The sequence below is a fragment of the Rhamphochromis longiceps genome, linkage group LG2, assembly GCF_057381845.1.
Source record: "Rhamphochromis longiceps isolate RC_006_pf linkage group LG2, R_longiceps_female_GT1.1, whole genome shotgun sequence".
Lineage (NCBI taxonomy): Eukaryota > Metazoa > Chordata > Actinopteri > Cichliformes > Cichlidae > Rhamphochromis > Rhamphochromis longiceps.
This window is the reverse complement of record NC_140558.1, coordinates 34,286,766-34,301,203: the sequence shown is the minus strand read 5'-3', so window position 1 is coordinate 34,301,203 and position 14,438 is coordinate 34,286,766. Positions and strand designations below refer to the sequence as shown.

At 41.3% G+C, this 14,438-nt stretch overlaps 1 protein-coding gene across 11 annotated transcripts in view; it reads right to left on the bottom strand.

The window, feature by feature from the left end:
- The window catches only part of LOC146677663 (protocadherin alpha-C2-like), a 139,619-nt gene that overhangs the window by 43,573 nt on the left and 81,608 nt on the right, over window positions 1-14,438 (bottom strand). Inside the window, exon 1 of one of the 11 annotated variants that reach the window (XM_085424685.1) lies at window positions 11,702-14,234. The exons of 7 other annotated variants lie outside the window; for them this stretch is intronic. In XM_085424685.1, the coding sequence (XP_085280811.1) occupies window positions 11,702-14,077 (2,376 nt within the window). In that variant the 5' untranslated portion in view covers window positions 14,078-14,234. Of the gene's footprint in view, window positions 1-1,499; window positions 4,027-4,963; window positions 7,538-8,368; window positions 10,901-11,701; window positions 14,235-14,438 lie in introns of those variants that run through there. 3 more of the 11 variants (XM_085424698.1, XM_085424668.1, XM_085424659.1) reach the window with 3 other exon arrangements.

Here is a 14,438-nt window from a genome sequence, read left to right as displayed (position 1 = left end):
GGTATTTCTCTTTCAAAGGAGCTGTTTGACACCAGCCACAAACTTACCCATCCTATAATTGCAAATGCAAAGATATTGTGGTGTAAATTACAAAAGCCGGGTTGTTGCAACTTTATGGGGGAATAAAATAATTTTAATTGGAGGGACACCAGTTGACTGGCTACAGTGGCGTAAGGCAGGCATCTATCAGATTTTGGTTGACTGTGGGACCAAATGTTTTTTAATCTTTGATCAAGTTGTGGAGATAATTTGCAGCTTAATCAGTTGTGGAGATATGTTCAAATACACAGCTCACTATCGAAGTGGCTGGGAACCCCCTTGTGTTGTCTTGTGGGCAGTCCTGTGGAAGTACTGCTCTCGAGATCATCCTTGGGTAAAGGTATCACTTCTAAGTTTTATCATTTATTGCAGGATCGGTTAGCTGAACCTCTTCTTAAAGATAAGGGCTATTGGGCCCAGGACTTGGCATTGGATATATCTTCAGTTGAATGGGACTGATGTCTCCATAACGTTAATACTATGTTTAAAGAAATAGGCAGTAGATTTATCCAACTTAAGATAATCCATAAGTGACATTGAACACTGCAACAATTGTATAAATGGAACTTGGCCCCCCACAGACGATTGCTGGAGATGTGACGGTCTAAATGCTTCGATTTTACATATCCTTTGGAGCTGTTTGACACTTCAGGACTGGTGGGAAAACACAATGGAGGTCATTTTCAGTGTTTTGAAAAGATTTGGTATCTCACCGAAATTGTCCATACTTGGTATAACTACAGAACTTTCCGATTGAGACTTTTCCTGCAATACAAAAAAAAAAAGGATTATCTTGGCTCTTAATACGGCAAAACGGGTCTTGTTAAGACATGGGCGGAAAAAGAAACCCCCTCACTATGAGGAGTGGCTAGTGACGATGGTTAAGTTGGCATCTTACGAAAAAGTGACTTATGATTTATTAGATAAATTGTACCAATATAATTGTATTTGGTCCCCCTTCACTAACTGACTTTCTGTAACTTGAGGGGCAGAGGAGTAATGAGAGAGTGGTTGCTGTGGGGTTTGGTGTGTGAAGAAAGAATATGATGATTTTTATTTTTTGTTTATTTGTTTGTTTTCTGTTTTGTTATTAAAGTTCAAAACGAAAATAAAAATTGTCGAAGATAAAAATAAACAGAAAATACCCCCCCCCCCCCCCCCCCCCAACAACCCAAAACTAAAAAAAAATAAGACGCTGTCTTTAATGCTGAAAAAGCTTAAAAGCGATGCTACAGCTTAAGGTGACCTACTCATCTTCAGCATAATGCCACAAAGGTTATTCAAACTGTTTGAAAATCTGAAGGACTGGGAATAAGACTTGGTGTACTATTGCCTAACTGATGCTCAACTAAAGCTGCAGAATGTGTATGTATGTCTACACCAACTACACAAGAAATTGCAGAAGCTATAATTTTATGATCGCACTATGACGTTTTACAAAACAAGTACAAATGTCCTACCTTCTCTTTGTTAGGTAAAGTCTGAGTCCTGGTAAAAGTGTCTCCTCCGTTAATACTGATCAGTTCTCCATCTACAGGTGGAAACGGGGCGGGGAAGACCACTACGTCACTCTTGAGTGTGTCTGAGCTGAAACACACGTCATACTGCTGAGTAGCTTTAGAGTAAGACCAGCTCCCGTCAGGGTGGGTGGTGATCATGGGGGCGCTGTACCTGCTGAAAGTGCCGTCTGTCCTATGGCATCTGACTGCTATTAAAGTGATGAGGCTGAGCAGAAAGATGACGGACACCGACACAATGGCGATCAGCAGATACAGGTTCAAATCCGAGAAGCTGTCCTCCTTTACAGGCACATGTCTGAACGGAGTCTGGATTTCAGCCGTGCTTTCAACCACCACCACATCAATCGACACAGTAGCTGACAGGGAGGGTTCTCCGTTATCAGAGACCAAGACCACCAAGGGGTGAGTTTTGAGGTCATTGTCACTCATTCTCCTCCTAGTCCTGATCTCCCCGGTGCTGGTTCCGATCCTGAACAAGTTGTTTCCTTTGGGCTCAGACAGGTGATAAGAAAGCAGCGCATTGTATCCAGAGTCTGCGTCTACAGCCCTGATCTTTGCCACAAAGTATCCCGCTTCAGCAGAATAGGGGATGCTCTCACTGTTAACGGAGCCATGCTCAGAATATGGCGTGAGAATCGTGGGACTGTTGTCATTTTCATCCAGGATTAAAACGTTTACAGTCACATTGCTGCTGAGTGGAGGAACACCAGAGTCTGTGGCCTGAACTTTAAAGTGGAAAGTTTTTAACTCCTCATAGTTAAAAGACTGCAGGCTGATTATATCTCCAGTTTCTGAATTTATATTTAAAACAGATGAAACTGGAATGCTTTTAAGAGAGCTATCTAACAGCGTGTAAGTCACCTTTTCATTAACATCTAGATCAGCATCAAAGGCATTTACTGTATAAATTACTGAGCCTGTTGGACTGTTTTCTTTGACATACACATTAATAACAGTCTCCATAAATTTGGGTGCGTTATCATTAACATCAGAAACATGAACAGTAATGACTTTGTTACTGGACAGAGGTGGAGCTCCTTCGTCTGTGGCTGTAATGGTGACATTATAAACAGAAGTGGTTTCTCTGTCCAGCGGACCATCTACAACTAAAGAATAATCATTTTTGTAGTTGGACTTGAGATTAAACGGAGCAGATCCAACTACCTTACAGCTGGTTACACCATTCTTCCCTCCATCTTTATCACTTACTGTAATCAAAGCAACAATAGTCCCCAGCTCTGCGTCTTCTTTTACCGGTGTCATTAGTGACGTCACTGATATTTGTGGGGGATTATCATTCATATCAACGATCTCAATCAGTAATTTAGCATGTGCACTACGAGGAGAGGCGCCCTGGTCCGTTGCTTGTACTCTGACTTCATAAGCAGGCGTCTCCTCATAATCCAATCCACCCTTCACTGTGATTTCTCCTGTTTCTGAATTGAGATCAAAAATATTTGATGGATCAATATTCCCTCGTTTGATGAAGGAATATAAGATTTTACTGTTCATGCCTTCATCTAAATCTGTGGCATTTAACTTGATAACAAGTGTTCCGGGAGTGGCATTTTCTTTGACACGCACTTTATAAAGCAGTTTGCTAAACGCGGGAATATTATCATTTACATCGATTACATTCACATGTATCTGCAATGATCCCGTTCTTGGAGGTTTTCCTCCATCTACAGCGGTCAGTATTAGATTGATTACTGACTGTTTTTCTCGGTCCAAAGCTTTTTGCAGCACCAGCTCAGCAGACACACCGTGCTCTCCGCCGCTCTGCACATCAAGTGAGAAATGCTCATTTTGACTGAGCTTGTAGGTCTTCACTGAGTTGCTTCCTATGTCTCCGTCTACGGCCACAGGGAGAAGATATCGCTCTCCCGTCAACGATGATTCAGAAATATTTAAGTAATACCTGTTTTCGAGAAATGCAGGTGAATTGTCGTTTACATCTAATATATTAACCTCTACGCGATGTGCAGTCATTGGATTGCTTAGAACAGCTTGTAATTTTAAGGAGCATTTTATAGTCAGTGGACAAAGCTCCTCTCGGTCTATCCGCTCCTCAACTAAGAGATTCCCACTCCGTAAGTTAACGTTAAGATATGTCTTACTGTAACTGGAAACCACACGTAGATCCCTGTTTTCTAGTTCCTGTACATTGATGTTTAAATCCTTTGCGAGATTCCCCACCACTGTGCCTTTGTTCACCTCCTCGGAAATCGAGTAGGCTAACTGCGAAGCAGCCCAGTGCCAAAGACAAAGAAACACAACAATGCGAATCCAGACGTGTTCCTCCTTTGGTAGAATATACATTGTTGATCCACAAAAAGAAGTGAACACAAGTGAACATTAATCCTCATTCGAGAAATGTACACCCGAAGCGATAAATGATATAAGGAGGTCCTGCTCTCATCGTCACAGCACCTTCCGCGGGTGTGCAATGGCCGATGAGGATTTCATTTTTTCCCGTGCAGGGAGGAGTTTTAACAATTCAAACAAATTTAGGTCTATGGTCTCCTGCGACATCAAGTGGCGAAAGACTGCTATCAGCATTCTACATAGAAACCGTGAACATTTAGTGTCAGTGTGGACATGAAAATATTTAAAAATTTGATTGTGTTGTGTGAAACCCGGTCAATAAAAAAGATAAGATCGGTATTTCAGTGAGCTAACGAGCTCGTTTGACGTTATAACAATTCAACACACATATTGTCTTTTATTCAAAGTCCATTATTGCTTAATTTTCAGTCGTACACATGTATTAAAATCAAGAAGAAGAAGAAATAGAAGAAGAAGAAAAACAAAACCTTTGCTCACTTAATGATGTCACAAAATGCACGTATTCAAAATATGGCGCCATACATTCTAGCACCACGGACAGCGACTTTTCATGATATTCTATACTCGTCTTGAATAAAAATAAGATACCTGGTACTACACCCTGTGTTGCACTTTGAGTCACCATGACAGCCACTGTAAGTTATATAAACAGTAAAGTATAAATATGTCAACGAGATTAAAAAAGCCTATTAGTGCAGTGACAAGTACCAACACCAATCACCCTCTGTGGGACATGAATTATTTACTTAAGTGACTAAAGGTAGTCTTGACGCCTCCTAGATTTTGGACGCACTAATTTAAGTTTAAAAATCGCTCATAAAAGAATGAAAGGGTTAAACACTATTCGACAGATTATGTCACTCATTTTAAGCAAAATGCTCCAAAGTTCTGTCAAGCAAACTCAAAAAGAAGAAGTCAGTCTTAGTGTTTTGGTTCTTAGGATTGTTCACTTGAAGCTGTATAATTTGTATATATGTAAGAACTGTTAACAGGAAATGACATAATAATTTTATGATCGCACTGTGAGGTTTTACAAGACTTAAGTTCAAATTACCTACCTTCTCTTTGTTAGGTAAAGTCTGAGTTCTTGTAAAAGTGTCTCCTCCGTTAATACTGATCAGTTCTCCATCTACAGGCGGAAACGGGGCGGGGAAGACCACTACGTCACTCTTGAGCGTGTCTGAGCTGAAACACACGTCATACTGCTGAGTAGCTTTAGAGTAAGACCAGCTCCCGTCAGGGTGGGTGGTGATCATGGGGGCGCTGTACCTGCTGAAAGTGCCGTCTGTCCTGTGACATCTGACTGCTATTAAAGTGATGAGGCTGAGCAGAAAGATGACGGACACCGACACAATGGCGATCAGCAGGTACAGGTTCAAATCCGAGAAGCTGTCCTCCTTTACAGGCACATGTCTGAACTGAGTCTGGATTTCAGCCGTGCTTTCAACCACCACCACATCAACAGACACAGTAGCTGACAGGGAGGGTTCTCCGTTATCAGAGACCAAGACCACCAAGGGGTGAGTTTTGAGGTCATTGTCACTCATTCTCCTCTTAGTCCTGATCTCCCCGGTGCTGGTTCCGATCCTGAACAGGTTGTTTCCTTTGGGCTCAGACAGGTGATAAGAGAGCAGCGCATTGTATCCAGAGTCTGCGTCTACAGCCCTGATCTTTGCCACAAAGTATCCCGCTTCAGCAGAATAGGGGATGCTCTCACTGTTAACGGAGCCATGCTCAGAATATGGCGCGAGAATCATGGGACTGTTGTCATTTTCATCCAGGATTAAAACGTTGACAGTGACGTTGCTGCTGAGCGGAGGAACACCAGAGTCTGTGGCCTGAACTTTAACCTGGAACGTTTTTAACTCCTCATAGTTAAAAGACTGCAGGGTGATTATATCTCCAGTTTCTGAATTTATATTTAAAATAGATGAAACTGGAATGTTTTTAAGAGAACTATCTAACAGTGTGTAAGTCACCTTTGCATTAACATCTAGATCAGCATCGAAGGCATTTACTGTATAAATTACTGAGCCTGTTGGACTGTTTTCTTTGACATAAACACTAATAAAAGGCTCCGTAAATCGGGGTGGATTATCATTAACATCAGAAACATGAACAGTAATGACTTTGTTACTGAACAGAGGTGGAGCTCCTTCATCCGTGGCTGTAATGGTGACATTATAAACAGAAGTGGTTTCTCTGTCCAGCGGTCCATCTACAACTAAAGAATAATCATTTTTGTAGTTGGATTTGAGATTAAACGGAACAGATCCAACTACCTTACAGCTGGTTACACCATTCTTCCCTCCATCTTTATCACTTACTGTAATAAAAGCAACAATAGTCCCCAGTTCAGCGTCTTCTTTTACTGGCGTTATCAGTGACGTCACTGATATTTGTGGGGGATTATCATTCATATCAATTATCTCTATCAGTAATTTAGCATGTGCACTACGAGGAACGGGACCCTGGTCCGTTGCTTGTACTCTGACTTCATAAGCAGGCGTCTCCTCATAATCCAATCCACCCTTCACTGTGATTTCTCCTGTTTCTGAATTGAGATCAAAAATATTTGATGGATCAATATTCCCTCGTTTGATGAAGGAATATAAGATTTTACTGTTCATGCCTTCATCTAAATCTGTGGCATTTAACTTGATAACAAGTGTTCCGGGAGTGGCATTTTCTTTGACACGCACTTTATAAAGCAGTTTGCTAAACGCGGGAATATTATCATTTACATCGATTACATTCACATGTATTTGTAATGATCCCGTTCTTGGAGGTTTTCCTCCATCTACAGCGGTCAGTATTAGATTGATTACTGACTGTTTTTCTCGGTCCAAAGCTTTTTGCAGCACCAGCTCAGCAGACACACCGTGCTCTCCGCCGCTCTGCACATCAAGTGAGAAATGCTCATTTTGACTGAGCTTGTAGGTCTTTACTGAGTTGCTTCCTATGTCTCCGTCCACGGCCACAGGGAGAAGATATCGCTCTCCCGTCAACGATGATTCAGAAATATTTAAGTAATACCTGCTTTCGAGAAATGCAGGTGAATTGTCGTTTACATCTAATATATTAACCTCTACGCGATGTGCAGTCATTGGATTGCTTAGAAAAGCTTGTAATTTTAAGGAGCATTTTATAGTCAGTGGACAAAGCTCCTCTCGGTCTATCCGCTCCTCAACTAAGAGATTCCCACTCCGTAAGTTAACGTTAAGATATGTCTTACTGTAACTGGAAACCAAGCGTAGATCCCTGTTTTCTAGTTCCTGTACATTGATGTTTAAATCCTTTGCGAGATTCCCCACCACTGTGCCTTTGTTCACCTCCTCGGAAATCGAGTAGGCTAACTGCGAAGCAGTCCAGTGCCAAAGACAAAGAAACACAACAATGCGAATCCAGACGTGTTCCTCCTTTGGTAGAATATACATTGTTGATCCACAAAAAGAAGTGAACACAAGTGAACATTAATCCTCATTTGAGAAATGTACACCCGAAGCGATAAGTTATATAAGGAGCTCCTACTCTCATGGACACAGCACCTTCCGCGTGTGTGCAATGGCCGATGAGTATTTCATTTTTTCCCGTGCAGGGAGGAGTTTTAACTACATGAATACATTCAGGTCTATGGTCTCCTGCGACATCATGTGGACAAAGACTACTAACAGCATTCTACATAGCCGAATATCTTAAGCAATAGTGAATGTTTCGTTTTTGTTTGGAAATAAAAACTTGTTGTATTTAGAATGTAAGGGGAAAATCTCGTTAGTGGAAAAGCTCGATTATTTCAGTGAGTTAACAAGCATGTACGCAGTTAAAGTAATTCATTATTTACACTAACAAAGATTATAATTCTGATTTTAAATCTAGGCAGTCTTGAAGCTCTCTCTCTCTCTCTCTCTCTCTCTCTCTACACACACACACACACACACACACACAGATATATATATATATATACATATATAATAACTAAAAGCGTGTTATTGAATGGTCCTACACAATCACCTCGTATAAAGCTTGGTGCACAACGTCTAGCACCACGGACAGTGAGTTTTCACCACATAAAATTTCACGTCTTTCACATCACTAGAAAACGACAGCAGCTGTCACATATTTGAGTTTGTGGTTTTGGTCAACATGGCGAACCGTGTTGATTACATAAAAATGACTGACAATTATTCCAAGAAAGGAGGTGATAGCACGGCATCAAGGGCCACAAAAGATCAGCTATTTTTTCTTATGAACTGTGAAGACTAATAAATGAATTAATAACTAAATCTCAAAATATCATTAACCATTGAATTTTTGCGCCCAGAAATTCACTTAAATGATTTTTTGGCTAAGTGTTGAAAGTACTGAAAGCTAAATCAAAGCTTAATTGCTCTTATGTTCAAAATAATGTATCAACGTCAAACAGTCTTGTGAAGATGGATTAAGGTTGGTGTTTTGTTGCCTACCTTCTCTTTGTTAGGTAAAGTCTGAGTCCTGGTAAACGTGTCTCCTCCGTTAATACTGATCAGTTCTCCATCTACAGGTGGAAAGGGTGCGGGGAAAACCACCACGTCACTCTTGAGCGTGTCTGAGCTGAAACACACGTCATACTGCTGAGTAGCTTTAGAGTAAGACCAGCTCCCGTCAGGGTGGGTGGTGATCATGGGGGCGCTGTACCTGCTGAAAGTGCCGTCTGTCCTGTGACATCTGACTGCTATTAAAGTGATGAGGCTGAGCAGAAAGATGACGGACACCGACACAATGGCGATCAGCAGATACAGGTTCAAATCCGAGAAGCTGTCCTCCTTTACAGGCACATGTCTGAACTGAGTCTGGATTTCAGCCGAGCTTTCAACCACCACCACATCAATAGACACAGTAGCTGACAGGGAGGGTTCTCCGTTATCAGAGACCAAGATCACCAAGGGGTGAGTTTTGAGGTCATTGTCACTCAATCTCCTCTTAGTCCTGATCTCCCCGGTGCTGGTTCCGATCCTGAACAAGTTGTTTCCTTTGGGCTCAGACAGGTGATAAGAAAGCAGCGCATTGTAACCAGAGTCTGTGTCTACAGCCCTGATCTTTGCTACAAAGTATCCCGCTTCAGCAGAATAGGGGATGTTCTCACTGTTAACGGAGCCATGCTCAGAATATGGCGCGAGAATCGTGGGTCTGTTGTCATTTTCATCCAGGATTAAAACGTTGACAGTCACGTTGCTACTGAGCGGAGGAACACCAGAATCTTTGGCCTGAACTTTAACCTGGAACGTTTTTAACTCCTCATAGTTAAAAGACTGCAGACTGATTATATCCCCAGTCTCCGAATTTATATTTAAAACAGATGAAACTGGAATGTTTTTAAGAGAACTATCTAACAGCGTGTAAGTCACCTTTGCGTTAACATCTAGATCAGCATCAAAGGCATTTACTGTATAAATTACTGAGCCCGTTGGACTGTTTTCCTTCACATACACATCCATAACAGGTTGCGTAAATCGAGGTGCATTATCATTAACATCAGAAACATGAACAGTAATGACTTTGTTACTGAACAGAGGTGGATTTCCTTCATCTGTGGCTGTAACGGTGACATTATAAACAGAAGTGGTTTCTCTGTCCAGCGGTCCATCTACAACTAAAGAATAATCATTTTTGTAGTTGGACTTGAGATTAAACGGAACAGATCCAACTACCTTACAGCTGGTTACACCATTTTCCCCTCCATCTTTATCACTCACTGTAATCAAAGCAACAATAGTCCCCAGTTCAGCGTCTTCTTTTACCGGTGTCATTAGTGACGTCACTGATATCAGTGGGGGATTATCATTCATATCAAATATTTCTATAAGCACTTTAGCATGCGCACTGCGAGGAGAGATGCCGTGATCTTTTACTTGTACTCTGACTTCATAAGCATGCGTCCCTTCATAATCTAATCCACCTTTCACTGTGATTTCTCCTTTTTCTGAATTGAGATCAAACATATCTGATGGATCACTGCTGCCCCTTTTGATGAAAGAATACAGTAGTTTACTGTTCATGCCTTCATCTAAATCTGTGGCATTTAACTTAACCACAAGTGTTCCGGGTGTAGAATTTTCTGTCACTCTCACTTTATATAGAGATTTGCTAAACACCGGCGCATTATCATTGGAATCTATTATGTTTACTGTTATTTGAAGTGTTCCTGATTTGGCAGGTTTTCCTCCATCTACAGCGGTCAGAATGAGATTAACTACCGACTGTTTTTCTCGATCTAAAGCTTTCTGCAGCACTAATTCAGCAGAAATTGCATGTTCATCACCGCTCTGTACATCAAGCGAGAAATGTTCATTTTGATTCAGCCTGTAGGACTTCACCGAGTTACTGCCTAAATCTGCATCTTCCGCTATAGGCAGTAGGTATCGTTCTCCTGCTGAGACTGTTTCAGATATATTTAACGAAAATGAATTTTCAATGAATTCTGGTGAATTATCATTTATATCTAACACGGTCACTTCGATGCGATGCACATTCACTGGATTGCTTAAAACAGCCTGCACTCTTAGGGAACACTGCACCGTTCTCAGACAAAGCTCCTCTCTGTCAATTCTGTCGTTAACAAAGAGGCTTCCGGTTCTTAAATTCACGTCAAAATATTTCTTACTGTAACTCGAAATAATACGCAGATCCCTGGTTTCCAGCTCTTGTACATTGAGGTTTAAGTCCTTTGCGACATTCCCTACCACAGTGCCTTTGTTCGTCTCCTCGGAAATGGAGTACGATAATTGTGAAGCAGACCAGTGACAGAGACAAAGAAGTATAACCATATGAATCCATGCACAATCTCGGTTTCCCATAGTTGAACAGTCAACGCATAAATCTGTAAATCCAGATGATTCTATATCCTGTAAATATCCGCTATAAACACCATTATCCAGCAGCAGCAGCCCTTCTCGCCACAGTATAGTCCCAGTGTGTCTTTAAACTGGTGTCCAATGACGGCCTCAGTATTCCCGTACAGGATGGAGTTATAGATATACAATTGTTTCTACGGTCTCCAACGACACCGTGTGGCAAATGTTAGACGACTCAAGAGAAATATGAGCAACATTAAGCCCCCATGATTTGTTGCATTACAAATATTTTACAATTACATTTCCAGTCTTAGAGTTTTTGTCTTGGTCAGTTGTCAGTTTTTATATATAATACTTAAATATTTGCTCCGTTTTTAGACATGAACCCGAAACTCTGAAGAGGCATTAAAGGCTAGAATATTACCTCAGTAGTGCAGTGTATTTAGAAAGAAAGTGAATTCACAGCAAATTAAAATGAAATAAAACAGAAGTGATACAATAATAATAATAATAATAATAATAATAATAATAATAATAATAATAATAAAAAAAGAAAACACCTCTTCGCCAAAATATGACCTTGTGCTTTTAACTAATTTTAATAAAAAAAAAAGAAAAAAAGGTTCTGAGTATACTGGCACTGAGAGTTCAATCGTAACGTTGCATCTTTGTTTCAGAACCACGGATAGCGCTGTAGCCACCAGCATGAACAATGATTTGTTAAGCAGACAGGAATCTAAAAAAACAGGGGAACAAAATGGGCACGATCGCTTTGTTCTCGAAGTGTGGTAGATAAGAAGGTTAATCGTGAGTGCTGATATTACAATAAGCGGTGATATTAACGGCTATGACAACCGGGGGATTCCTACTTTTTCGTTGCTTTAATTTGAGAGTCTGATGATGCGGTGAATATAAAATCTAAATTGTAAACAGAAAGCACTCGAATAAAAACTCAAAAGCACATACCTTCTCTTTGTTAGGTAATGTCTGAGTCCTGGTAAAAGTGTCTCCTCCGTTAATACTGATCAGTTCTCCATCTACAGGTGGAAACGGGGCGGGGAAAACCACTACGTCACTCTTGAGCGTGTCTGAGCTGAAACACACGTCATACTGCTGAGTAGCTTTAGAGTAAGACCAGCTCCCGTCAGGGTGGGTGGTGATCATGGGGGCGCTGTACCTGCTGAAAGTGCCGTCTGTCCTGTGACATCTGACTGCTATTAAAGTGATGAGGCTGAGCAGAAAGATGACGGACACCGACACAATGGCGATCAGCAGATACAGGTTCAAATCCGAGAAGCTGTCCTCCTTTACAGGCACATGTCTGAACTGAGTCTGGATTTCAGCCGTGCTTTCAACCACCACCACATCAATAGACACAGTAGCTGACAGGGAGGGTTCTCCATTATCAGAGACCAAGACCACCAAGGGATGAGTTTTGAGGTCATTGTCACTCATTCTCCTCTTAGTCCTGATCTCCCCGGTGCTGGTTCCGATCCTGAACAGGTTGTTTCCTTTGGGCTCAGACAGGTGATAAGAAAGCAGCGCATTGTATCCAGAGTCTGCGTCTACAGCCCTGATCTTTGCTACAAAGTATCCCGCTTCAGCAGAATAGGGGATGCTCTCACTGTTAACGGAGCCGTGCTCAGAATATGGCGCGAGAATCGTGGGACTGTTGTCATTTTCATCCAGGATTAAAACGTTGACAGTGACATTGCTGCTGAGTGGAGGAACACCAGAGTCTGTGGCCTGAACTTTAAACTGGAACATTTTCAGCTCCTCGTAATTAAAAGACTGCAGGCTGATTATGTCTCCAGTCTCTGAGTTTATGTTTAAAACAGTTGAAATCGAAAATTCTTTCGGATAGTTCTCTATTAACGAATACGTTAATTTAGCATTTTCATTTGTGTCAGCGTCACATGCTGTCACTTTTGTGATTATGTCTCCCACTTTACTGTTCTCTTTCACGTAAATATTAATATAGCCATCTGGAAAACTCGGTGCATTATCATTAACATCAGAAATGTGCACAGTGATTACAGCACTGCTTGAAAGAGGCGGACTGCCTTCATCGGTAGCGATTATAGTTACACTGTATTGTGATAAAGTCTCCCTGTCAAGCTGACCATTAACTACTATTGAGTAATAGTTTTTGTAATTTGACTTTAATTTAAATGGGATGGAATCTTTCAATTTACAAGTGGTGAGGCCATTTTGCCCCCCGTCTTTATCCGTTACAGTCACAAGTGCAACTACTGTTCCAATTTCAGCATTTTCCTTTACTGGGCTCATAAGTGAAGTTACTGAAATCTGTGGTGCATTGTCATTGACATCAACAATCTCTAACAGCACTTTAGAATAACCGCTACGAGGGGAAGCGCCTTGGTCGCTAGCGCGCACTCGTAATTCATATGCAGTGTTTTCCTCGTAATCCAGATTACCCTTCACAATGATTTCACCGCTCTCAGGAATAACAATGAACTTTTCAGGGGAATCTACATTTCCTCTTTTCAGTAAAGAATACCTGACGTCTGAGTTTGAACCCTCGTCCAAGTCTGTTGCATTTAATTTGAGTATTGTTGTACCTATAGGCACACTTTCACTGACGATTACTTTATGAAGCGGCTTACTAAATGAAGGCGTGTTATCGTTAACGTCTATGACATTCACAAAAATCTGCATGGTGCCAGATCTCACAGGCTTTCCCCCATCAACGGCTGTCAATGTTAGTTTAATAACGGATTGTTTCTCTCGATCTAAAGCTTTTTGCAGCACTAACTCAGCAGACAAATGGTCTCCTCCGCTACTGACATCTGTGGAGAAATGCTCGTTTGGACTTAATTTGTAGGATTTCACTGAATTGCTGCCAGTGTCTGCATCCTGAGCTGCCGGGAGCGGATACCTCTCTCCCGTTGAAGACGATTCGGAGATATTAAACACATGGATTTGTTCAAGGAATGTCGGAGCGTTATCGTTGACGTCCACAATGCTGACTTCAATGCGATAAATATTCATGGGATGGTTTAACAGTCCCTCTATATTTAAAGAACACTTTGGTAAATTAGGACAAAGCTCTTCTCGGTCTATTCTTTCGCCAACGAACAAAGCTCCTGTCCGTAAATTAGCCTCAAAATATGCCTTACTGTATCCCGATACAATCCGAAATCCTCGTTCCTCCAGTTGTTGTGTATTAATGTTCAAATCCTTCGCGATATTCCCCACTACCGTGCCTTTGTCCACCTCCTCAGAAACGGAGTAGGAAATCTGAGCAACACAGTAGCCGGATAAACAAAGAGTAATGGCGAACAACATCCATTCCCCCTCTCTGTGGTGTCGGAGACTCATTCTGGTTTGTAGATATTATTCCAGAGAAATAAACGCACTTCATTCACTAATGCAGACAAATATCCGAAAGACTACCAAGCTCTCTACATGTAGATACCATCGTTCATGACGAGGCGATTTACTAACCCGGACAGAAACGCAGAGGCTGTCTCTTATTTCACCAACAGTGAAGGTGGAGCTTTAACTCATAATTTACATCAGTGAGTTTGTGGTCTTGGGCGACATCTAGTGTTCCTTTTATCGACAACAGTTTAATATTTAGAGATTGTTTGTTTTCCCAAACACACCAGAAATGGATCACGAATATCAGATGTCATAAGATATTAACTTTTTGTGTTGCAGAAAACGTCGTGCACACTAA